The sequence below is a fragment of the Mangifera indica genome, chromosome 18, assembly GCF_011075055.1.
Source record: "Mangifera indica cultivar Alphonso chromosome 18, CATAS_Mindica_2.1, whole genome shotgun sequence".
NCBI classification, from domain to species: Eukaryota; Viridiplantae; Streptophyta; class Magnoliopsida; order Sapindales; family Anacardiaceae; genus Mangifera; species Mangifera indica.
In genome coordinates, this window is record NC_058154.1 from 2,617,766 (window position 1) to 2,643,930 (window position 26,165).

Here is a 26,165-nt window from a genome sequence, read left to right on the forward strand (position 1 = left end):
TAGTTTCTTAAATTAAGAAAAGGAAATGAGATAAAACTTAAGTGTTTTTTTTAATTTTTTATTGAATAACGATTTTACTTTTAATTTTAATAGAGAATTTTTGCAAGAGTATGAGTATTTGAGTTTTTAAAATTTTATAGCTAAAAGTTTGGAACACCCCAAACCTTGGGTGGGAATAAGTCTGTTGGTCTTTAAAATAAGGGAAATTATAAAAAATGGCCAAAATACCGTCCCACTAAGCAAAAATGCCCAAAGTCACTATTTTCAAGCAAAAATGCCCATGACTTTTTCTAAAATACCAAAATTACCCTTCCCTTCATTTATATAAACCCCCTCACTCTCACTCTCATTACATATATTTCTTATATCACTTAAATACTTACTTTCACTCTCATTTTTATTTAATATCAATTACTACGGGTTTGTTCGGAAAGAAGAAATTCGTATTTCTGAATTCGAATCAAAAAAATCAATTTGTGAAAACTATATTGAAAATAACATGTTATGAATAAATAGATATATTAAAATACCCTAAAATGTCAATAATAAAAAAATTACACGAAAATCTAAAAAACATATATAAATTTCGAAAACTACACGTTCAAATAGCTTATGAACGAAAAAACCGAAAAATCGATCAAAAATTTCGTAATTACATCGTAAAACATGTCTAAAAAGCACATTGTAATTTCAAATATCAAATTTGGAAATTACATATGAAAAAAGTCTAGTCTGGTCACAAACAAACTCAAAATCATAAAAACCGAAAATCTTAAATTTGATAAAATAAAAAAACTGCATAATACATATTAAAACAGTTTTATTTTGGCCTCCAAATTCAGAGCAACCAGAAAAACTAGTTGTTGTTATAGAGCTCGAAACGAGCTTCGCATTGATATATTATAGGCCCCGTAACTCCTCCCGGATCAAAAGTTATGGCCGTTCAAAGTTTGTCTCATATAAACCCTATGGTTTTAAAAAAGTTAATTTTCACCCAACCCACGGTTTAGTGTCAAATTTCCATGGACCCCCATGGATCTCCCCTTATTCCTCCTCCCCCTAAAAGTTTGCAAAACGTTAAATTCCCCCCCCCCCCCCATCTCATGGCAGCATCGGCAGATCTAATCCATTTTTCGGTCAAAAATCGTCATTTTAGTCTCTAATTTTAACACAAATCAAATCTACACATCTAATAACACAAAACCCCTCAACAAATTCAACGAAAACAACCAAGAATCAAAATATTTCAAGTATTGTTCAAAATCGAAACCCTAAACCGCAAAATCTCACTCAAATCTCAATAATATGAACAATAACTTGATTCAAACAAGATGACGGAAGATATTCTAACGTGTTGTGCCATTTTCGACTGCCGGAAACCACGAAAATTGCCGAAAATCCGACTGACAGTGGGACAGGGGAAAATTTCGAATTTTCCCCTGTTTTTGAACAGTGATTTCACAGTGGGAACCAAGGAAATTTGCTGGGTTTATATATGGGTAGTTTCGACATTTCACAAAAATTGGGCATTTTTTCTTTAATCTGAATTTTTTGGGCAATTTCACTTAAACCCCCTTACTTTTGCCTATGTTTTAAATTTCCCTTAAAATAATGTTACTTTCATGCTTTTAATTTTTCGGTTAAAGACACTGATTATGATTTTTCAGCAAAGGAAATTCCTTTGTTTGGAATTAAAGGGCGTAATAATATTAATCATATAATGCAAGCTGATGATGCTGATAAAATTCATCTTGGCTTCCATAAAAATTTCATTTTCATCATAATGGAAGAGGATTTCCCGCCATTGATAAAATTTCTGGGGTCTTCTGCAAGTAAAAATGGAGTTGGAATTTTGAGTTTTTAATTAAAATGAGTGAGTGGGCTCAACCCTTCTATCTTCTGCTCTGTGTCACCAAGTTTGAACTTTATCGAGTAACTCGAGACCACACAATGCAAATGTTAGATTGGAAATGGCTAGATACTGTTTTCTATGTGCAGCTTTAAACCCACTACAAGCAAAAATGGCAGCCAGAATCAGGACATGTTTGGTGAATTTGAGTTCAAGGAACAGGTTGGTACAGACTCTTCTAATGTTGAAAATGGAAGAGAAATTATTGAATTCAAGGATGAAAAGAAGAGTCAAAACAGTGAAGATGAGAATACTGTTGGTTTAGAAAGACCAAGGTTGATGCTTTAAACTCATTTGACAGAAAGTCTTGGTTTAGTTTGAGACTTGTTTCGTTTTTGTTTTATATTGACTGGGGTGTATTCCGGCTGTGCCAAACCTGAATTAGAGCCAGTTTGAGCTTGGATAAAAAAGCCAGTTCGAGATCGAGTTTGGTTTGTTTGAATCACTCGGGAAGAAGTTATTATCACTAGATAAGAAGAAGAATCGCCGGCAAGCCAATTTTCTGGTGTGGCGATGCCGGCACAATGAGATGGTTCACGCCAAACTGAACAGCGATCCAAGCCCAATCAGCTCAAATCAAATTCACCCCTAGTTTTATTAGTTTTATTGGATAATTAGAACAGTCATTCTTGTGGAACACCGGTATATTTGCTGCTTGTTAGTTCATAATTCATTTTCCAAGGTTCCATCATCTGAGTGTAAATACTTTTGTGCTGCTAGTTGTCCTTGACAGTAAATATTCATGCAGCTGATTTTTTAGTGGAGGACTATGCTGTATGCTGAAACTACGAGCCAGTTCTTCCTTTTATTTGTCTTGTTTATAGTGTTATGCACCACCTCATTGGTGTCTTGAACAGAGTATTAAATGTATTATTATTTACAGGTTGGTGATTTTGTGCTTGTCGAGGATGAGACGGAAACGAAAAATGATTTCAAAATGGTTGGACTAGAAACATCGGTATGTATGTGGTTTGGCAGTCACATATTGCTGTAGCTGTCATTTTGGCCTTTTATTTGCTATCTTTGATCTGTGACATTTTCAGGTGGTATACTGAGTTGTAACTCCAGGACGGCAAGACATCGGAAAGGTTAATCCAAATTTCAGCCCCAAATGTTGCATATTTCATATTTAGCTTCATTTTTTCTTATCATATGGATTCTGCAATATAGGTGCAGGGATACACTTTCAACATTAATTCAGAGGCTGTGGAATCACTTGAGCTTGATTCATTTGGGATATCAATTATCCATCAAGTTTGGTAGGTTGTTAGTTCCTACTTTCTTTAATTGAGAAGAAATACCTTCATACAATATGATGCATGATTAGGGGTTGCAAAGAAGCCGAGCTGCTTGCGAGTGGTTTACAGCTTCTAGGTCAGTACTTATGCTTTGCTTGTAGAAGAAGTGCCCCAAGTTGTATCTGACACAGTTGTTGTTCATGTGGCTGCAGCCTTGTATATACAAAGGCTTTTAAAGGTAACTTGATAGTTACCTGTAGTCGTGATAGTTACACATCCTCACCCGTTTAGTATCCAAGGTTCGTAAACAGCTTACATTTTAGAGAAACGTATAGTTGCAACATGTCATACCTTCTTATTTTCTTATAAAAAGTTAAAATTCATTGAATTGAATTTGCATTTTAGCTGATGGATATATCTATTGGTGCCGTCTACTATCAATCAAAACTTGAAATGCTTGTACCAGGGTATTTGGGACCATCAGAATCCAGGAACTTTGATAGATAAACTTGGAGAATATGCAGACTTTGAAAGGCCTGGTAAATTTGATGATGATTGTGGCACGCTGAGAGGAAGAAATCCAATCCAAAAATGGGAGAAACAGAGGAGAATTGGGAGCTTCCAATGGATTACTTATGACCCTCCTACCACTCCACATCAGAGCGTTTCACACTTCATCCTTTCCCTGCAGATATGTGCTTCCCTCTTGCTGTCGTGTAAGTAATAAATTTACATTTCACAGAAAAGACAGGAAAAATTAAAAATTTAATATTTTTATCGAATTTGGCCCATGCAGGTCTTCAACCTGCGACCTTCGCCTTATTAGCACGACACTCTAACCAATTGAGCTAATAGGCAATGCCTTTATTGTATCTAAAGTTTAATATGAATAATATTCAGTCGCAGTCCCACACCATTGTATGCCAGTAGTGGGTTGTATTGGCAGTTGAAGTGCGCCAAACTTGATTTCTAATAAATCAGAAAGGTTTGTTCTTGAGGATGCAGGTACTTCTTGCATGATATGGCTAGAAAAGGTTGAAGCTTTATACTCATTTGACTGAAACTCTTGGTTTAGTTTGAGAATGAACTTTTTTTCTATTAAAGGACCAATTTTTTTTTTCAATTGAAGAAATTGAACTTTCAGATTTTCTTATAGAAGGGACCAAATTTTTAGTATTTTCGATTGAATATTGCCAATAAACACAATTAAAATCATTTGTTTTATTTTGGAAGAAAGGTGATTAGTCTGGTATTTTTAATAAGTAATAATGAAAGTTTAGTCTCTTCAATAAAAAAAACTGAAAGTTGGTACCTTCAACAGGAAAATTTCAAAGTTCAATCCCTTCAGTAGAGCAAATAAAGTTTGTGATGGATACCTGGGCCGATAGCTGACTGCAGAACCTTCTCTGGGCTACCTCTTCTGCACTCCCCACAATCTCCAGCAAACCATTCACAACAGCAGCAAGGGCATGCAAAGCAATGTAATAGAAAAAGAAATGTAACACAATCAAAGTAGATGATGAAAATATGTATTGTATTGAATAATTCTTAGTGAAGTTTACAAAATCAATTCTTCAATACAATGACTATTTTCAATGGCTATGTTTGATTACAAGTGCTAGCCAAATTACAATTCCAGTAACAGATTAGTCACAGAAAGAAATCCACAAAACTCAGTTGAGCCTCCACTGTACATGCTCAGCTGCCGAGAGAACCACTCTCTCCCAACATTCCTTTAGTTGTTGCACCTTCCTCTCTTCTGTAGCACCTGCTCCCTTTTTCAACTTTTTCCACAGCTACTTCTTTTTCTTTTTCCTTTGTTTTGCCATGTCTCCCTATTTTTTGCGGTTGATTTTGCATTAGAGCAATGGTCTCTTGGTCCCTTTTCCAAGAGCTAAAAGTCTTCTCTTTTTTACTTCCTCTTTTCCTGCAGGAAATGTATATACGAATTCTAACAGTTTGATTTCTCCAAGTGTTGTTAACACTATTTCATGTTTAGCTTCAATTTTTATTATCATATGGATTGTGCAATCTAGGTGTGGGGATGCACTGTCAACATTATTTCAGGGGCTGTGGAATTGCTTGAACTGGATTCGTTTTGGATATCAATCATTCCATGAAGTTAGGTAGGTTGTTGGTTCCGACTTCTTTTATTATAGAAGAAATCCTTCCATACACTATGCTGCATGATCAGTAATCAATCCTAACTTCAACGTGTCGGATGTATTGAGATTATCCTCTTGTTATATGAGTTCCTATGTGCAACTCAAATGCAATCTGCTTGTCATGTTTCCAGGTCAGTACTTATGCTTTGCTTGTAGAAGATGTGCTCATAGTTGTATCTGACAAAGTTTTTGTTCATGGGGTTGCTGCATTGCATATATTAAAACAAAGGTAACTTGATAGTGACCTACAGTCATGATAGCTACTACACGTCCTCACTTGTTTAGTTTCCGAGGTTCGTAAACAGCTTACTTTTTAGAGAAACGTATAGTTGCAGCATGCCAAACCTCCTTATTTTCTTATAAAAGGTTGAAGTCATTGCATTGACTTTGCATTTTAGGTGATAGATATTTCTATTGGTGCTGTCTACCATGAATAAAAACTTCAAATGCTTCTTGGACCAGGGTTTTTGGGACCATCAGAATCCAGGAACTTTGATAGATGAACCTGGAGAATATGTGGACTTTGAATGGCCTACTAAATTTGATGATGATCGTGGCACAGTGAGAGGTTTTCGCAAGAAGAAATCAAATCCAAACATGAGAGAAACAGAGAAGGTTTAGGAGCTTCCAATGGATTACTTATGACCCTTCTACCACTCCAAATCAGAGTTACACCCTCTTGCTGAGTGTAAGTATGAACTGTTTTATACATAGCTTAGCTTATGTTTGACAGGGAAAAATGAAAAAAGAATCAATCTGGCCCATGCAGGTCTCGAACCTGCGACCTTCGCGTTATTAGCACGACGCTCTAACCAACTGAGCTAATAGGCCATATGCTTGGCAATAATTTCCAGTCTCAAATTATCACTATCTGCATTTTTAGTTTTGTTTGTAGTGGGTTGTACTGGTAATTGAAGAGAGGCCAAACTTGCTTTCTAGTCAATCAGAAAGGTTTCCTCTTGAGGATGTTAGCCAGGTACTTCTTTTACCTGTGAATGATATTGCTAGCAAAGGTTGAAGCTTTATACACATTTGACAGAAACTCCTCGTCTAGTTTGAGACTAGTTTTAGTTTATGTTTTATTAATTTTATTGGATAATTACAGCAACTACTTTTGTGGAAATCTGGTATGTTTGCTGCTTGTTAGTTCAGTTAATGGTTCACGGTCCAAGGTTCCATTATCTGAGCATTACAACTTTTGTGTTGTTAGTCGCCCTTGGCCTTAAATATATCATTGTTTTGAAAACCGGATCGAACTAACCGGTTTAACCGTTTGAACCGAGCACTGGCCTTAAGTCTGATAACATTAAAAAGTGGTTTTTTTGTTGACTCAATCAAAATCGGTGAACCAGATGAATTGGTTAAAACATAAGTTTAAAAATACAATGAAAAAAAATAAAAAAAAGGTATCTCATATATATTAAAATGTATTTTATAAACAATGAATTGTAGAATTATGTTTTTTTTTTTTTTGTATTATAAGATAAGGATATTTTTATAATATAATATTTTATTGAAATCAGGTGAATAATTGTCACTCCTTAGAAATGATATGTTTTAATCACCATAAGTCTGGATATCTTAATTGATTTTATTTTTTATAAATTTTTAAACAAAATCTATTAATTAGTCTGATATTATTTAAAAAATTTATCATAATTTGATAATAAGTTGAACCGGTCAATTTTCAATCGAACTATAAACCAATGAGATAATCAGTTCAATCACTGGTCTAGTTTTAAAAAGATTGCAGCTGCTTTTTAAGTGAGGGATTGTGCTTTATCCTGAAACTACAAGCAGTTTCTTTCTTTCATTTGTCTTGTTTATAGTGTTATGCATTTCATTGGTATATATTTGAAAACAATATATTTGAAATCCATTCAAATATATTCTAACAGAAATAATATATTTGAAATATATTCTAACACCCTTCTAAAACTCAAGTAAGCAAAAAACTTGTTTAATTGAGTTTACAAACTTATCTTTTTATTTTCTATAGAGGTGAAAGCGTGAGTGAGTCTAGTAACTCATCTTTCCACTTTTCACATAAATATTGGAAAGTTAATTCAAATTTTTGCCCCAAATTTTGTATATTACATAGGGTTAATAACACTTGGAGTTATCAAATTATTATTTTTTTACCTATTAAGAAGATCAAAATTTTTTTATTTAGTTAGAGGGATTAAATACTTTGATATTCTAATTAAAGGAATTGAACTAATAATTTTTTCTTTAGAAGTGATCAAACTTTAGGGTTTCTTATTGAAGGTTTTAAACAAACACAATTATAATTATTTGTTTTGTATTGTTTTGGAAGCAAGGTAATTAATTTGATAGATTAAGTAGGAAATAGTGAAAGTTTAATATATTCGATAAAAAATATGAAATCACTTGAACATTAGTTCATGGGGTATGGAATTCGTTTGGGATATCAATTATTCCATCAAGTTTGGTAGGTTGTTGGTTCCTACTTTCTTTGATGGAGAAGAAAAACCTCTATACATTATGTTGCATGATTAGAGCTACGAATGAGTCTAGTTGCTTGCAAACAGTTCATGGCTCAGATTGCTTTGAGTTGATGTTGAGTTTGAGCCACTTAAGTTCAACTTAACTTGAGATTGATGTTGGTTGACTTAGTAAGCTCAAAAGTTCATCACTCGATTTGAATAAAATATCGATAAGTCTTTAAAAAGTTTCAAAGAGTTAACTTACACCTTAAAATCTCATGACTTAGTGAGCTCACAAACTCAAATGCAATCTTCTTATGATGATTCTAGGCCAAGTCTTTATGCTTTGCTTGTAGAAGATGTGCTCAAAGTTGTATCCAACATAATTGTTGTTCATGAAGCTGTAGCCTTGCATACACAAAGGCTAACAAAGGTAACTTGATAGTTACCTACAGTCCTGATAAAGCTATTAGTCATTCTTTATGTTGACTTCATTTGTAATAGGCATGGTTTTTTAAATTGGACTGATCAATTCAATCATTTCGAATGAGACTTGAAGCCCTTTCAGTCCAATGAGTTTAGTTGTTGGATCATTTTGAATTATGGCTTAATCAGAGGAGGTGTATCGGGTCACAATTTAACCATCAGATCAAGGAACAATGGCAAGGATCAACTGTTACGAGTGACAAGATTAGCGTCGAGAAGAGCTTCCAAGGAGGGCATGAGATGGAGCTAGAAAAGACAAAATCAATATCAAAAGGAGTTGGAAATGACAAGATCAACCAGAGAGGAGGTGAGCAACAAGGGTTTTAAGATCTACGGGTCTCCCTTCTTTGTGACTTTTTGACCTTTTTTACCATATTTGAAAATTATCACTTTAGTCTCTCTATAAAAAGAAAATAACAAAATCACCTTTAAATACTAATGAGTTTTACTTTTGAGTAATTTGAGACAAGGATTGAAAAACTAGACTAGATTGATCAGTCTAACTGGTCGGACCATAAACTAGTATTGTAGACAGTTGATATAAAGTGTAAAACCGTTTTAGAGTGAAAATCGGATTGAACCGTCGATTTACGATCAAACCCAGTTTAGTGGTTCACTGTTCAGTGTTATATTTAAAATGAATAGTTTTCTTTCTTTTTTTTCTTCTTCCATGTTGTGAAGTTTTGGCTACCGATGACTCATTCTAACTTCATCACAATAGTTGATCTTTGGTCGACGACGACAACAATTGATGACGACAAGGACACTGCTAAATATTAGTTTCTATCACAGGTTTAGACAACAACAAATATTAACACATGTATTTGTTATTGTTGTCGACAATATCGCAGGTTGAGACGACAACTAATGATGACAATTTCCTATGCTACAGTGACCAATGATTGTACTTCAACAGTACCAACGACAAACTGGTCATTGTAAGATTGTGTAATCTTTATTTAAATATTTTCAATTTGAATGTATAAAATTTTTTCCGTTTGAACGTATAAATTGATAGCTTGAAATATGAGTTCTAGAAAAATAAAAAGTAGACTTTTTATATTTATCTTCTTTGGTCAATTGTTGCAACAGTAGACTTTTTATATTTGTTTTCTTTTGTCAATCGGTGTAACAATAGGCTTTTGTTTTATTTTGGTTAATTGGTGCACAACAAGCCAGCAATATCATCATCATGTTTATTTGTTTTTGTAATTTAATATGTTTTGGTTTTTAGTGCTTAATAATAAATGAATTTGTTATTGTTAGTTTATAATTGACTTATTGTTATTGTGTATTTAATATGTTATTATTAATTTTTAATTTTATTCTATAAATTTGTAATTATAATATGAATCTATATTAGATGTTTGGATATACTTCATTTGTAATGTAATTAATTTCCAAGAATTTAAAAGTTACATATCAGTATTCTATGACACCCTATATATATATAATAAACCAATATATGACAATTTTCTTATCGCAAGCCAGAGTTGTGATTAATCAAATTACAAATATTGTTGTTTATTACGAATGTATAAAGTTATGTATGTTGAATAATAAACCTGATTATGAGTTTTTGAGTCTCTAACTTTCACATTACGAATATTGTTGTTATTAAATTTAAAAATTAAAAGTTATACTTTAAAAACCTAATTATGTTATTATGATAAAGATATATACATTTATTTGCATAAGTAGTATTTATTATTTACTTTACTGCTCATATATATAAAAATTATGTTTCGTATTTCAAACATGACAGATGCGAATTATGAAAGTTTTTTATTCATAATGCTATCTCTATGTGTATGTGTATATGTGTATATATATATATATATATATATATATATATATATATATATATATATATATATATATATTTGATATATATTTTTATGGTGATTTATTATTGTGTCCAACAAATAGATAAAGTAGAAGTAAGTCATCATCTGGGGTTGGAGCTTCTTCGACACCATATGGAGTGAAAGGTGATGTTGCTTGAACACATATTTTTGAAAATATTGATGAGAATAAAAGGAAGATCTTGAATTGTTTATATTGTGGTAAGACAATTAGAGGAGATGGTATATATAAAATGAAGCAACATTTGGCCGAAAAGAAAGGTGATGTTGGTTTATGCACTAAAGTTCCTTATGATGTTAGATATCAAATGATAAATGCATTAGATGAGATTGTTGGAAAAAATAAAGACAAGATTTTTGTAGGCATGCAACTCCTTTTGGTGCTAGTGTATCTCAATTTGAGGGTGATATTGCACATGAAGAATTCAAAGGGTTGTCTTCTCAAATGAACATAAATGAAGGTAATACTGGATCTTCTAGAAAAAAAAAATAAAGCAACAAATGATTCAAAAAGAAAAAGCCAATTGGTGTTGATGATTTTTTTGCTCCAAGGACTACTAGTGGGGTCTCAACCTTCAATAAAGAGTGTTTTGACTGGAAAAAAAGTCAAATGGAGAGTTGACATGGTTGTTGTGAGATTTCTATATGATATTTGCATCCCTCTTAATGCACTAAATTCTATCTATTTCCAACCTATGTTAGATGTCATAACTATAATTGGGCTTGGATATAAGCAACCCACATATTATGAAGTACGGGTGAATTTGTTAAATGATTCAAAGAAGAAAGTTCAATTACTTGTTGATAATTATAAAAAAAATTAGGAAGATGTTGGTTGTACACTTATGATTGATGGTTGAACAGATATTTCCAATAGGTCATTGATAAATTTCTTAGTGTATTATCCAAAAGATATTTGTTTTATCAAAGAGCAATACTATGTATACCCATTTTGGGTACACAAATATATACACACTCATATGTGTCATCAAATGATTGGTTATTGTTTTATTCTTAATTCAAAATCATCCAATCACATGATGACACATATAAATGTATATATATTTGTGTACCCAAAGTGGATACACATAGTTTTATTGTTTATCAAATCAGTGGATGCATCTGATATTGTAAAGGGAACAGACACATTATTTGGGTTGTTTAAGGAAATAGTATTATGGGTTGGGTCTAAGAGCATTGTCCATTTTGTGACTGATAATGAAGCTAACTATAAAACAATTGGAAGATTATTATCTGAAAAATATCAAAATATTACTTGGTCGCCTAATGCAACACACTATATCAATTTGATTTTGAAGGATATTGATGAAATAGATCACATTGTCAAAATTTCCAAATGTGCATTTCTTGTCACAAAGTTTATTTATAATCATATATTATTAATCGCTTAGTTGAGGAAAAGAAAATGATAGAGAGAAATTATACGATCTGGTGCAACTCGGTTTGCTACAACTTTCTTTTGAACATAAGCATAACTTGCAAACAATGGTCACTAACAAGTTTTTTATTAATTCCAGATATGCGACGAGTAATCAAGGCAAAAAGGTTGTGCCATAATTTTGAATAATAATTTATGGAACAAAATAGGTATGATTGTAAAAGTTGCGGGACCATTGATACGTTTGTTTTGTATTGTATACTCAAATGAGAGACCTTCATTAGGATATGTCTACGATGGAATGTATAGAGTTAGGTTAGAGATAAAAAAGTTGTTTAAGAATAAAAAGAAATTCTTCAAGTCTTATACTCAAATAATCAAGTTGAGGTGGGATAGGATATTGTGTCGAGGTATTCATGCAGCTATGTATTACTTGAATCCTGTCTTTCAATATAATCGTGAATCTTTCTACACAAAACTAGAGATATTACAAGGTTTTCTAGATGTTGTTGAGAGTAAAACATGTATGTTTAATATTAATAAAGTAAAGTTAGTGGAAGAGAGTAGAATGTTTTGCGATTATGAAGAGAGTTTCTCACGTCAACTTACTATTCAAACATCCAAAACCACACAACCTGGTATGAATTTAATTCATATATTTTTTTTTTGTCTTTATTTTTTTTTTAATTTATGAAATTCTATTACATAATTATTTATATGTTATTTTGTGTTAGATGAATGATGGAAAACATATGGATATAGTACTCCCAATTTACAGAAATTTACAGTTAAAATTCTTAGTCAAACTTTAACATCTTCATGTTGTAAGCGTAATTGAAATGTTTTTAAATGCATACATACTAAGAGGAGAAATAAATTGGAGCATCAATATGTAAATGATCTTATTTTTATTTATTATAACTTAAAGTTACAAAATAGGTAACACAATTGTCAAATATGCATCATTACATTTATAAATATTTTTATTGAGATTATTTTATCATATTTAATGATTATTTACAACTTTACATATGATTGTATCCTACAAATGGGTATTGGTATATTGCTCTTTAATTTTTTTAATTATTTACTTATTATCATTTTAGCTATTCAAGTTATGCTACAAAAAATCAAATTTTGATCAAATCGATTATGAAAGTATCGATAAAATAGACTTACAGATAGTAGACAAGAAATAGGAGTTTGGTGAACTTAATGCAGATGAATTGGATCAAATGTTTTATGGAGAGAGATTTATTCCCATCAATAATGATCCAACGAATTATGAGTTGTCACATAATTTTCCTGGTAAAAACATTTTTTTGGCACTTACACAAATATTTACACACTTATGTAAATGACTAATTTTTAGGCTGAAAGAAAATAAAATGTTGGCTAAAGGATTATTTCCCACCCAAGGATTGCTATTTTCCCAAGTATCCCCTCTTTAACTTTGAAAATCTCAAATATCCACCCATGAGCAGTTAAATTTAACAATAGTAAAAGTAAAATCGTTATTTTATTTATAATATTAAAAATAAACTAAAATATAATCTCATTTTCCTCCTCTAAACTTTGAAAACTAAAAGTTTTCCCTCAACTGAAGTTTTAAAAAATGATAATTTCCCCTTAGGCTTTAGTTTTCAAATCTCCTACGCTAAATCTGGTAACATTGCCGGTCGTCTATCCCTCCCGAAGCTTCTTCTCCCTTCGGCGGTCTCTCTCCACCCATTTGGATATCCATTTGGCATCAATCTTCTTCTAAAAGACGAAGAGCTTCGTTAGGGAAGACGAAGCTCTTCGTCTTCCTAGATGAAAACGAAGAGCTTCGTCTTTCCCAACAAAGCTCTTCGTCTTCCTAGATGAAAACGAAGAGCTTCGTCTTTCCCAACAAAGCTCTTCATCTCCAATCATCTTTCAAACCTCATTCGATGTTAATCGGGTGTCCAAATAGGTGGAGAGAGACTGTCAAAGGGAGAGAAAGCTTTGGGAGGGATAAATGGTCGGTAACGACACCGAATTTGATGTCAGAGATCTGAAAACCAAACCCTTAGGGAAAAACTGTCATTTTTTAAAACTTATGTTACAGGAAAACTTTTAGTTTTTAAAGTTTAGGGGGGGAAAAGAGATAAAATTTTAAGGGGTTAGTGTTTCGTTAAATTTAACTGCTCATAGGTGAGTATTTGGGATTTTCAAAGTTAAATAGAGGATACTTGGAAAAACAGCAATCCTTGGGTGGGAAATAGTCCTTTGGCCTAAAATGTTCAATCATAAATTTTATAGATAATGGTATTGAAGAGAATGATATAGAAGATGAACAACTGATGGAGGGTGTAATAGGAGCGATGACAAAATCTTTAATTATTAGTGATAATGAAGAATGACCAATTACTTATTCATTAAACTTCATGTTAAATGAATTATGTTTTTGATAGATTTTGTTGAATGTTGAATTGAATATTATTTATTCAATAATGGGTGTGTTGGTTGGTTGATTTTATATTTTATTTAATGCATATATTAAATTTGTATTTTATTTGGGTGTTCAATAATTAATAACGCATATGTTTGTTGAATTGGATCTGTTTAATGCATATGTTTTGTTTTGATGCAAAATTAGTAATTATTATTTATTAGATTTATGTTTAACAATATTTATATATTGTTAATTGTGAAAACTGAAAAGTATGCATAACATAAAATTTTGTATGTAAAACATATGTAATTACTAATTAAACATAATTTTTTAAGATTTTCACATAAAATTGTAATTTCAGTCCAATTAACCGGTCCAAACGGTCTAACCGAAACTAGTATTTAAAACGGTTTTTATCCCCATCTGGTTCTGAAAACCTTGAAAAAAAATAAAAGGTTTCATAGTTTTTATACGAAACTTTGAATCAGGAACCGCCTAAACCAAGCTTAGATACAACTAACTCAAAAAAATTACATTAATACTTAACTTCAAAGTACATGTCCCTTACAATATTAATGTTATGGATGCCACGAAATTTTGCATGTTGAATTAAGCATTGTCCTGCAATGCTTTTAGCACCATTCCACAATAGAATCTCCTACTTATACCCAGAATAATCAACAAAAACTATAAAAGACACACAAAAGCATCAACTTTAGGCAGTACTAGAATTCAAAGTCGTGAAGCCTTCAACCACATTCTCCACACGCAATTGAAAGAAAATCACTTTTTAGATTAACAGGCAGTAGCTAGCATTTTATCTGTATTAGATGATAATATGTTGTCCTCAAATTATGCATAAAAAATTTTCAATATTACTTAATAGTAATTTTGTCAAACACTTTGTGAGTTACTTATCTCATAAATATCATTGGACATTGGAGAGTATAAACGAATTTGTATTTTGTGACTTTTCTTACAATTTTAGAGATGAATTTTTGCATTATAGTAGAAAAAAAGTAAAAATGTTCATGAAAGTACTATAATCAAAATAAGAAAGCAAGACATAGTATGTAAATTAAATATCCCATGTTTAAAGAAGATCTAAAAGAGTACCAAGTCGAAAAGATGTCTATAAAATTCAAGAGTAAATCTAAATCCTTATGCATTGTTGAAAACATGTTTAAGTGTTGGACTCATTTCACAGCTATCATCTATTCATTAAACTCAAAACAACAATGTTACATTTCATTACACCAATCAAAACTTGCAGTATCTTGGTATCTCCTCGATAATTGATACTCTCTTCAGTATAATGAAAAAATCGAGAAGAAGAATAACTTACCAGATATTTGAGTGACCATTGGGAGGAGTTCAACGATGGCACAACAACGAAATTGGTGGATGACAAGTTGATTGATGGCTAAGATGATTACTGATACCAAATCAACGATGAAAGAGCAATGATTTTTTTTCATAAGAAACAACGATGGTGACACCAGAAGTCAAGATGATAGTTGACCACATCTGGGTTGCAGCTGCGCTTCAAAGGGAGAGATACATATTTGTTTTATATTTTGAAATTAGGGCCACATGTGGCAGTATTATATACAATATAATATATTTATATATAAATATTAAAGTATATATTTTAAAATATATATAAATAAATACGGTTTATAGTTTGATTCGGTTTGAAAGCTACTCAAACCGCAAACCTTTTTTTTTTTTAATTTTTTAACATAAATCAAACTGTTTTATAAACAAAACAAATCGAACTGTAATTTTTTAACGACAATCTAATTTTACGATTTGAACCAAATTATATACACCTTTAATTGTATATAATTATTTTAAAATATTTTTCATATTATTGATTATATTAATAAAAAAAATAAAAATATTTCTATTCTAAAAATTAATACATAAAAATAGAATTGTAATAAATTCAAAATTATATAAATAATCTTTTAATATAAAAATATATGTGGTAATCATATTATCTTTTATATTATTTGTTAAAATGTCACATCACTATTAATAATAAAATGTCGTTAAAATCTTTTATTATCTAATAAACTAAATAATATACTATCAGCTAAGTAATATTTGATAACCTTGAACCAAACACTGTTTTGGTATACATTTTATCTCTTTACAACCAACAAATTATGACACCCTTTCGAAAATAAAAGCTTCAATGTACAAGGACAACCCCGTTTGCAACTCCTATAGCCTCGTGCAAGCAATGGAGACAAAGCGAGAATCAAACAGAGCAAAGACAAAAGAGAATGGAAGTCTATTGAGAAACAATGTCATATGTGGTCATGATATCAGACATGCAGAAAGAGGCGTTGTTAGAGGAGGAGACAAAGTAGTGGAGGTAAAATACAATGGTAGTGAAAGTGAAGAAAAAAATATAGGGGAAGGAGAGGAGAGAAGTGGACTCAAATATTCAGAGAGTAACTGAAAGGATGGGAGAAAGGAAATAACGGTGGACTGAGAAGAGACGAAATGATGGATAGAGTGTGACCCATAAGAATAGGGTCGGAGTAAGAGGAGACAAAGAATGAGGAGGAAGAAGTTGTTTGTGGTGGGGCAAAAGGAAAGGATGGTAAGGCTTGGTAGAGTAGGATTTTTTAGGAATTTGAGATGGGTGCTAGTGGTGCAGATTGTGTGGAAGAGTCCAGGTGAGAGAAGAGCTTAGGAGGAGAAGTTCTCGTATGTTAGACCAGCCATTGACTATAAAATATTTGAGACAACAAAACAAGTGATAATGATTAGTTGACGAGTTGAGATTGACTGAGAGGTTCGATTCAAAGACTGAATCAAGATGACGACCAAAAAATTATGATAATCTTTTATTATCAATATTGATGTTGTCATTTTCACTTTAGATATTAAAATATCATCAAGTTATTGATTTTATTATAATTATATTATTATTTATTAATTTTTTGAGATAAAAATAAATTTATTTTTAATTAATATAATAAATAATATAAAAATATTTAGAAACAATTTACTTTAAGAACATTTAAGTAAAATAATTTATTAATATTTTTTTGTTACCTTTAACTAAACACAATAATTATTTATATTTATCAAATTTTATCAAACATAGTAATTATTTATACGTAATAATTTTTTAAGTAATCTATCCTCAAGATAATCTCTTTATTTTGAGAATAAAATATTACTCAAACCAAACGTCTTCTAGAAATTTTTATTAAATTATTTATTAATTTTTTAAGATAAAAATAAATTTATTTTTAATTAATATAACAAATAATATAAAAATATTTAAAAATAATTTAATTTAAGAATATTTAAGTAAAATAATTTATTAGTACTTTTTTATTACATTTAATTAAACACAATAATTATTTATATCTATTAAATTTTATCAAATATAGTAATTATTTATATGTAATAATTTTTTAAATAATTTATTTTCAAGATAATCTCTTTATTTTGATAATAAAATATTACTCAAACCAAACGTCCTCTACAAATTTTTATTAACGGAAGTAGAGTACGTTTGTCAAATAAACTTTTCAGATTTAAAAGGGTGAACATGTCATTTCATCAAAGTATAAGCGGGAAATAAATTATAGTATCCGCCTCGGTCACCCCATTATTGCACAACCCAATCCAAATCACCGAAAACCGCAAAATGACTGTGACTGCGACCACCGCCCAAGAGCAGCAACTGAAGCCGGTGAACTCTATGCTTACAACACCCACCAGTAATTTAAAGAACAACCCACCAAAGCAAAAGCAAGAATGTACGGATCAAAAAGAGATTCAGATCGCTGTGGTTGGAGACCTGAACAAGCAGAAGGAAAATCATGTCGTGACAAAGTTGGAATCACTAGATGCGTCGCTGGCGGAGGAGCTCGCCGCCGTAAGAAAAAAGCTTGAAAGATTGAGACTGGACAAAGAGAAAACAGAGAAGCTGTTGAATCAAAGAGACACGATGCTGGATATGCAAATGAAAGATATTCAATACAGAGGGATAAATCAGAAGATGCTGGAGCTTGAAGTTGATAGATTATACAGATTAAAGGAACTCAAGTCTTATAGTTTTGTAAGATTTCGTTTTTTCATTTTCCCATTACCTCATTCTTTTCTGGGTTCAATCAAGTTTTAAACTGTAAAAATCCCCTGTTCATCAGAGAATGTCATCGATACGATCTATGAGAGAGAAGGAACAAGAACAGAGGATTACCCAAGTTAGTAAACTTCTTTTTTTTTTTCCATTCTGGGTACATACTGTGTTTGCAGTTTGTTTAAATTGACTGTAACAAGGAATGTTTTCGTGTTCAGCATCTGGATGGGGAAGTTGATGAAGAATCTGTAGGTGAGAACAATTTGCAGAGTGCTAGAGTCCATGCTCGAGCCCCATAGAAGAAATTTACAGAGAAAATGTGATAAATAAATAAATAATGTTTTTCTTTTACAATCTTTGTTTGAATTCCAATTGGAGAAGACAGTATTATAATATCTCATTGCGGCAGTGGTTGAAATGTGAAATTGTTTGCGCTCTTCTTCACGGTGTTTATCATAAACAGGGGCTGGGTGATTGAAGATTAGCCGGGTCGGGTTGAAATCCAATTCAATTGATTTAAGCAAGTGAAACTCAAACTAAACCAAAGTAAAACTCTGGTTTAAGAATTGGGCTTAAGCTTAACTTAGTTGTCACTGCGATAAACTGTTCATTTCAACAATAACACAGTTCATCTATAAGATGGTATTGTTCATCCATCGACAAAATAGTTGAATCTACAGTTCACCCAAATTGGAGCTTAACTCTCGACTCCACCGCTAATCATATATGATGAATTTAGAAACAGAGCTCTGGACTATGGTAATGCCCAGAAGCTGTGAATTTCACATTTTCATTAAAAGCACAAATGGGTATTGAAAAACCATCGAAGGGAAAAAGTCCAAAGCCCAAAATTGCTATTATATTAAAAAAAAAAATCCAGTACATAAGAGAAAGCTATAAGTCTACATTGGCCCTCCTGGCCACAACATTGAGGAAATACAAAAGCACACAACTAGGTCATACAGCTTGTGTAGAAACAATAGATGAAGTGTATCTGACTTAATTAAGATTTTCATAGACTTACAAATCAGGACACCTCGAAAATGCCCAATTACCCCTATAAGAAGATTGTCCCAAAGAAAAAAAAAATCAATAAAAGCATTGTATTCTAAGAGGTTAAAAGACCAAACTCATCAAATTTCCTAGATAATCTACTCAATTGCTTCTCCGCAAGAATGGCAGACATAAAGGAAATCAAATTAGCAAAACTTCCAATGATTGTTGCAGTTTACACATGTTACATAGGTTGTCATAGGTTCATCTGCACTCCTAGTCTGCATTTGATAATAAGTGCATTTCCGTTGACGACACCGACCACACTTAAATTGATCAGTTGTAGCCTTTGGTGCACCACCACGCTCGCAGTCAAACAAAGCTTTCTCTTTAATTTGGTTAATCTCCTGTTGCCTAGCATCACTTGCCATTTCTTCTGGGGTCATTGTGACAAGCCTCTCTGGCTTGATCTCTCCAAGGAGAACCTTCCTTCTCAAATCAGGGTTCTTTGGATCCTTGATGTTGAACATTATAGATCTGTACTTGAGTTTCTGGGCACCATTAGACCGGCCTAATTTGTCAAACATGGCAGATTCAACAGATACAGCGACCCGGATTGGATCACATGCATTTACTACATGAACATCTTCCTCATCAACCTCACCAGCAACTTTTGACAAGGCCTCCACAAGAAGTTCCCGAATTTTGTCACGCAAAGAATCATTACATCTAACCAATGCTGTCAGCTTTGGGGTCCCAATGGGTGCCTGTGTTGGTTTTTCAAGAGGAGAAGCTTGCTTCGCCTCCTTAATTATCTTTTCAACCTTGACAGGCTCAGCATCCCCATTTACTTCCCTTTTTTCCACCCGAACATTTTCTGACCTTGAAAAACTGCCAGATCTCTCAACCTTGACAGATTCTTTTGTTGAAAACTTTTCAACCTTTACAGCCTTGTGAACCTTTTCAGCTTTCACGTCAGTGCTACTATTTTTCTTATTTCTGGTTGTCTCTTCTATGACTATTTTCTTCCAAATCTCAAGCAAGTCAGAAGCCACATTCTGTATCGTCTCCCTAGGATGTTTCATGAGAGGTCGAAGACGTTTCCCTACCTGAAATATGATACAAAAATTTGAACCGACCATAAAAACATACACATAAGCATATATATAATCCACAGCTTAGAATTTTTTATTGGGATAGATTACATCTTCAAAATCAACATAACTAAGGTATACGTAAGTTAAACTTTTATGAAAAAAGTTGGCTTCTTTTTGAACATTTCTTTACAAAACACTTTGCTTCTTCTTTAAAGACAGTGGTCCAATTCAAGTCAATATACTTTTATTATTTCTTTAATCTGATAATCGAATAAGTTATAGATCCAGTAAGAAACAGTCTACTTCTTTATTGACACTGACTGGTTCAAGTCAGTATAATTTTGTTATTTCTATTAGAAGATGTTCAAAAACAATGGATACCGACAACTTATTGGATTATCAGATTAAAGAAACAAGAAACATGTACAGATCTCAACCATTAGATTAAGGAAAAAACATAAGTGTATCAACTTGAGCCAGCCAGTGTCTCTAAAATAAGAAGCAATATTTAGTAAGGAGATGTTCAAAAATAAGTAAGCTTTTTTGATGAAAGTTGCGGCTTCTAGGGCTCCTGATGATCACTTTTTATGGATTTCCACTGGAATTGACGAACAACCAATATCAATATTAGTGTTTATCAGTATTGAAAAGAAAAGTTGAAATGGGGTATGGCCAAGTGGTAAGGCAACGGGTTTTGGTCCCATAACTCGAAGCTTTGAATCTTTCCATCCCAAGGGTTGACTTTAATATATATCAGAATCAAAATTCTCTTTTTGTTTTTGAGCAGCATTTTGTTTTGGAAAGTCAGAGAAAGAAGTTTAACAAACATATACCTTGGTCATGTTGATTTTGAAGATATAATATATAACAACTGAAAAAACAGAAAGTTCAACAAACATATACCTTGGCCATGTTGACTTTGAAGATATAACTATATAACAACATAAAATTCTATGCTCTGGATGATATGGATCATAATGATCGGATTAAAAAACAGAAAAATAATTGATTGGATCATCCATTTAAAACTTTTAGCTAGCAAAGGGAAAAAAGGTATTAACATCACTTTCAAAGATAAACACCAAAAGATTCTCTAATATAAATCCAGATGAAAGTAATCAAATAGCTGAAAGGAAAATTCTTTATTCCTTACTTCTATTAGTATTTAGTAACGGCTCTTTTTCCATTTTATTTAACAGAAAACCCATAAAAAATCAACAACCCTAATCACATATTAAGCAAATAATCAATCACTCGTAACAGAATATCCCTTTTCTAAATACCTGGGTGGAGACAAGAATGTCATACGTGACAGGAAAGCTCTTAAGCTGCTTCAATGCATCGACACATCGCGTAACCTCCGGCCCACTCGACGATGTTCCGTCCACTGCCGCCACGTCCGCCGCCTTCTTGGCGGCTTCAAACAGCTCCACTAGCTCTTTCTCCATAGCTTCAAATAAAAAAAAAGTTATCCCTAAATAAACATAAACCCTAGAAAACAAAATAAAATTACAAAAAAAGAAAAATAGATTGATCTAGAAGTGGGAAATTGAGAAAAGGCGTACCGGAAGGAGATTGATTACTTTGACTTGACGAGGCAAAGAGATGGTAGCAAAAAGCTACTTATTTTGCGAGGCCTCTCCGGACGACCTTCTTGTGAATCTGAATTTGATAACACGTACGACCTTCCAAGTAGATAACAGATTTTAAATGCAATTCTTTTGGGCTTTTGTTAGGGCCTCGGCCTTTTCTTGCCATCAGTCTTACTGCATGTTACAAAATGAGGGCTCCTCAGTTTCAACTCAATTTTTACCAAACCAAAAGTTGATAGGATTAAGTTCGGCTCATGACTCGATTTAAATATGATATTAATAAATTTTTAAAAATGTGTTTGATTTTGAAGAATGAGAGATTATTCTCATCATTGATGATTTATTATTAATATTATTTTATTTAATTAAAAAAATTTTATTATCAAATTAAATGTTTTAATTTGAGTAATATTATCAAAATGAAAAATTATTATAAAGATAAATAGCTATAAAGATTATTGGGTATAAAATATTATTGTATTTTATAAAAATTGATAAATATAAATAATTATTGTGCTTAATTGGATATAATAAAAGATTATTAAGATGTTATTTTACTTAATTATGTTTGAGTATAATAATTCAAAATTTTTTTCTTATTACTTATTATATTAATTGAAAATAAATGTATTTTTGTTTTAAAAATTTAATAAATCAAATAAATATATAGTATAAAAAAAATTACCTTGATAATATTTTAGTATTTAAGGTAGATTTGGTAATAAGATTATCTTTTATATTACCTGTTACATCATCATTAATAATTGAAAATTACTGAAATATTTTATTACTTGCAAACAAAACAAAATAATATAAATAATAATAGATAGATTATCAGAGTAATTTTTTTGTCTATTGACCAAACCCCCAAGAGTAATTTGTTTACTACATCTTACTTAGGTATTAAGAAATTACTAATATAATATTAACTTTATTATAAATTTATTCCTACTTAATAAATTTAGTTTAATATATTAAATAAATTTAAGTAAAATAATATTTCAATATTTTTTTATTTCTATCAGTCAAACATACTAATTATTTATATATATCAATTTACCCAACATATATTATTAATTTATACTCATTAATCTACAATGTAATATATCTTTGTATAATTTTTCAACTTTGGAAATAAAAAGATTTTCCAAACCAAAGGTACCATAAAAATTTAAAAATGTTATACTTCCATTTGACTTTGAATATGAAATTAATTAATAAATATGTAAGTTATTATGTTTGATTATAATTTCTCAAACTAAGCTTCAATAAGTTGTTCCTCTACTGAGCTCGAGTTCAAGTTTGCAACTCTATAACTTGTCAAGTTTGAGCTTTGTGTAACTATCATCAAGTTGAACTTGACCCAAACAATATTCGATTTGGCACAATTATAGCCCTACATGGATGTGTGGATAGGTTGTGTTAGGCCATTTCGGGCAAAAATTTACATGACCAATCATGCCATGGGTCGTGCTAGGGCAAGACCTAAAAATTGTAGCCTTTGACGAGTTATGCCAACCCACAAAATTTGAAGGCTTGAGACATAACCCACAACAAAGTGGGTTGTGCCTCAATGGGCTTTTTGTCGAATTGGCCTATTAAAAATTAATTTTTTATATTTATCATTTCTTAATATTTATTATCCTATGATTTTTATGGGCAACATCAGTTGACCTTCAAGCCTTTCAATAAGATCTAGGTATGAGCCAATATGTTTATAAGTCTTGGCACAACCTACAACATTGTGTATCTTGTCTTAGTTAGTTGCTACGCCTAAACTTATGTACATCATTGTGAAAGTTTTTTAATTTGTATTTTTTAATATGATTTGCATTAATATTTTATAGTATGATGTGACTAAAACTTTAAAATCAAATCAACCACATTAATTGTACTAATATGTGTAAAATAATTATATGTCACTATTTAACTTAATAATTAAAAAAAAAACACACACTTAATTACACAATGAAATGTTGTTGTTTATACATGTACTTAAAATTATTATTAATACATATAGTATAACTCTATCCGTAGTAGATAGACTTGACAGTTCATTCATCAGATTGTGTTCATTAGGGTTGGATTCGAACCGAACTCGTTCAAGTTCGAGCTTAAGCTCAACTTGAACGAGCCCGAAAGGAGTCAGCCTTATATAGGCTCCGTTGAGCTCAAGCTACTCGTCAATTTTTTCAATTAAAAATTTTAATACAAAATGACGTCGTTTTGACTAATATGTATTAAAACGACGTCGTTTTGATAATGAAATAGTTAAAAACTCTAGCTCGAAATGAGCCGAGCCGAATTTGAGAGAAGTTCGAGCTGGACTTCCACGAGCTCGAACTTGAGTTCTGCTATATACAAACTGAGCCGTTTGAACTCGAGCTCGATTCAATTTGAATCCAGCCCTAGTGTTCATGTTGTTAGTGGCAACTCTCTACACTAGCAAGTGTCAATTGGTCAAATCAATATTAATTTCATCAACAAATAAACTAATGAAAACACTTTATCCTTGTTTATTTCATTCATCACTTTTGCAAAATCTTCAATCCCATTAAATTTGACCTTAGAGTGTATATCCAAAACTTAATCAAGTTGAGAATGTTGTGGAGAAAGGGCTAATAATGTTTTGAAACCTAAATGAATAACCGAACAAAATATAAAATGAAGGTGGAAGAGAGTTAACAATGTCGTGGAGAAAAAAAGTGAGTAGGTAGTTTGCTTTTGCTACTTGTTTATAAAGTTGGATTTGAGTCAAACTGAATTAGAGCTCATTTAAGCTTGGGCTCAACTCAATTTGAGGGAAATCGATGTAACACCCTTAAATATAACCCGAAAAAATGTGTACAACTTAACTTCTTAATTTAAAATAATAGAATTAAATGCATGATAATAAATGTATAACTTCAAAAATGTGCAAAAAGGTGAAACTTAGAATGCCAACAGAAATACCTTATTGATTGAATCCCATAAGTTATAAAAAGTCTGAAAACTTAATATAAATATTCATATTGCATAATTACTCCTAAAATGTAACTATATGACAAAATATGTAAATATAAAGAAATCTGCGAAAAGATGAATTTGCCTTTTGCCCTTATACAGCTGTTCAATGAACTACTAACTTCCTCACATGCCCTGCTACTTATATCTACCTGCAAACAACAAAAAAGAATGTGTGAGTGAAAGCACTTACTAAGTTGGTGACCTTTCGACACTCTGAATAATATATAAAATTGATAAACTTGGCATTCCATTTGTGAATCTTGATGTGGTCACAACTCATCACCCTTGTACCCTGACATAAGCCATCCATAAAAGTTGTTAAGACCTAAGCTGAACTTGAACATATGACACCTTGTGTGTTTACTAACTGTCGTGCCTTGTGCACATGCCAAATGGTCTATTAGGCTAGCTAACTGTGATACCCTGTATAATACCTTTAGGTATGTTTTAGGGGTAATTATGTCTTTTGACCCTGTTTTGAGATATTTCTCATTTTAAGTATATATATTTTTACATGTATATGTGTGTTTTTATATATATATAAAGACAAAAAGAAAAAGAAAAAGAGATAAAGATGTAAATGAAAAGGACAAAAGACAAAAAACACAACACAATAAAAGGAAGCTTCAAGTGTTTTCCATCATTTGCTCCTGTAAAGCTCCAGCAGCCAACCCCTTCATGCTTGTTTTCTTCATGTTTTAGAAGGAAAGTGGATGATTTGAAGAGTTTGAAAGAAGAGTAAGGAAAAAAAAGAAGAAGAAACACTTTTGGAGCTTGGTAACCAAAAGATCTCTTTCTTTTTCCCTCTTCCCATGTTTATATATATTGAATGCATGTTATATAAATATGTTAGTATGTTTTGGTGTTTATTTAAGGTGATTTTGGTGATAAAGGAAACAAGACAAGGAAAAGGAAGCCAACTTGCAAAAAAATTGGCTTGAAATAAGGTAAGAGGTATCATCTTGATATGTTGTATGTTTTTGGCTTTTGGTTCCTTAGATCTATGTCATAAATGATGATTTTGAAGTGGAGAAATTTTTGTTTTGCCATTTAGGTTGACTATGTGTGTGATTTTGTTGATGACATAGAGTTGGACAATATTTACAGTTTTGCTACTGAGTTCGTCCCATGTTTTGGTTGTCTTATCTTATGAATCATGGGTGCTATTATAGCTTGTTGAAAAACTCTTTGAATCCTCTTTTCAATTATATATATCTTGTATGAATTGGGGATCATTTGGACTATTAAATATTGTATGAACCATAATGACTGTTTTACCAAATAAACAGAGAAGACAATTTTTGTCATTGATTTTATCTCATGTTTTGATTGTCTTATCTAATGATTTATGAGTGTTATTATAGCTTTTTGGAAAGCTTTTTGAATCCTCTTTTCAATTATATATAACTTGTATGAACTAGGGATCATTTGGACAGTTAAA

The 26,165-nt window shown here is 31.6% G+C and overlaps 2 protein-coding genes, 2 long non-coding RNA genes and 1 other non-coding gene across 9 annotated transcripts; 2 read left to right on the forward strand and 3 right to left on the reverse strand.

Annotated features, from left to right (window-relative positions):
* The first annotated feature begins 1,768 nt into the window (after nt 1-1,768).
* Nucleotides 1,769-6,435, forward strand: LOC123201796. Of its 5 annotated transcripts, none has more exons than XR_006498871.1 (11): nt 1,769-2,184; nt 2,793-2,867; nt 2,953-2,997; nt 3,080-3,283; nt 3,360-3,446; nt 3,614-3,863; nt 3,944-4,152; nt 4,469-5,273; nt 5,444-5,541; nt 5,775-6,000; nt 6,082-6,435. It is a non-coding gene; the product is annotated as an uncharacterized LOC123201796 (long non-coding RNA). The 5 variants fall into 5 exon arrangements; XR_006498872.1 differs by having other exon boundaries at nt 3,944-4,132; XR_006498870.1 differs by having other exon boundaries at nt 3,080-3,168; nt 3,237-3,283; nt 3,944-5,273.
* Nucleotides 6,070-6,143, reverse strand: TRNAI-AAU. Its single transcript has one exon. It is a non-coding gene; the product is annotated as a tRNA-Ile (tRNA).
* Nucleotides 6,436-14,431: 7,996 nt separating the features above from the next.
* On the reverse strand, nt 14,432-15,509 carry LOC123202425. Its single transcript, XR_006498962.1, has 2 exons — nt 15,267-15,509; nt 14,432-14,583 (listed from the first exon to the last, which is right to left on the reverse strand). It is a non-coding gene; the product is annotated as an uncharacterized LOC123202425 (long non-coding RNA).
* Nucleotides 15,510-17,533: 2,024 nt separating this feature from the next.
* LOC123202330 (high mobility group B protein 6-like) lies at nt 17,534-18,461 on the forward strand. Its single transcript, XM_044618205.1, has 3 exons — nt 17,534-18,015; nt 18,104-18,160; nt 18,255-18,461. The coding sequence occupies exons 1-3, from the start codon at nt 17,602-17,604 to the stop codon at nt 18,333-18,335; spliced, it is 552 nt and encodes a 183-aa protein (XP_044474140.1). The 5' UTR covers nt 17,534-17,601; the 3' UTR covers nt 18,336-18,461.
* A 412-nt stretch (nt 18,462-18,873) lies between these two features.
* LOC123202334 (transcription elongation factor TFIIS-like) lies at nt 18,874-21,829 on the reverse strand. The gene is made up of 3 exons (XM_044618209.1): nt 21,692-21,829; nt 21,410-21,576; nt 18,874-20,138 (listed from the first exon to the last, which is right to left on the reverse strand). Exons 2-3 carry the CDS (start codon nt 21,572-21,574, stop codon nt 19,236-19,238), a joined length of 1,068 nt encoding a protein of 355 aa, XP_044474144.1. The 5' UTR covers nt 21,575-21,576; nt 21,692-21,829; the 3' UTR covers nt 18,874-19,235.
* Nucleotides 21,830-26,165: the final 4,336 nt, after the last annotated feature.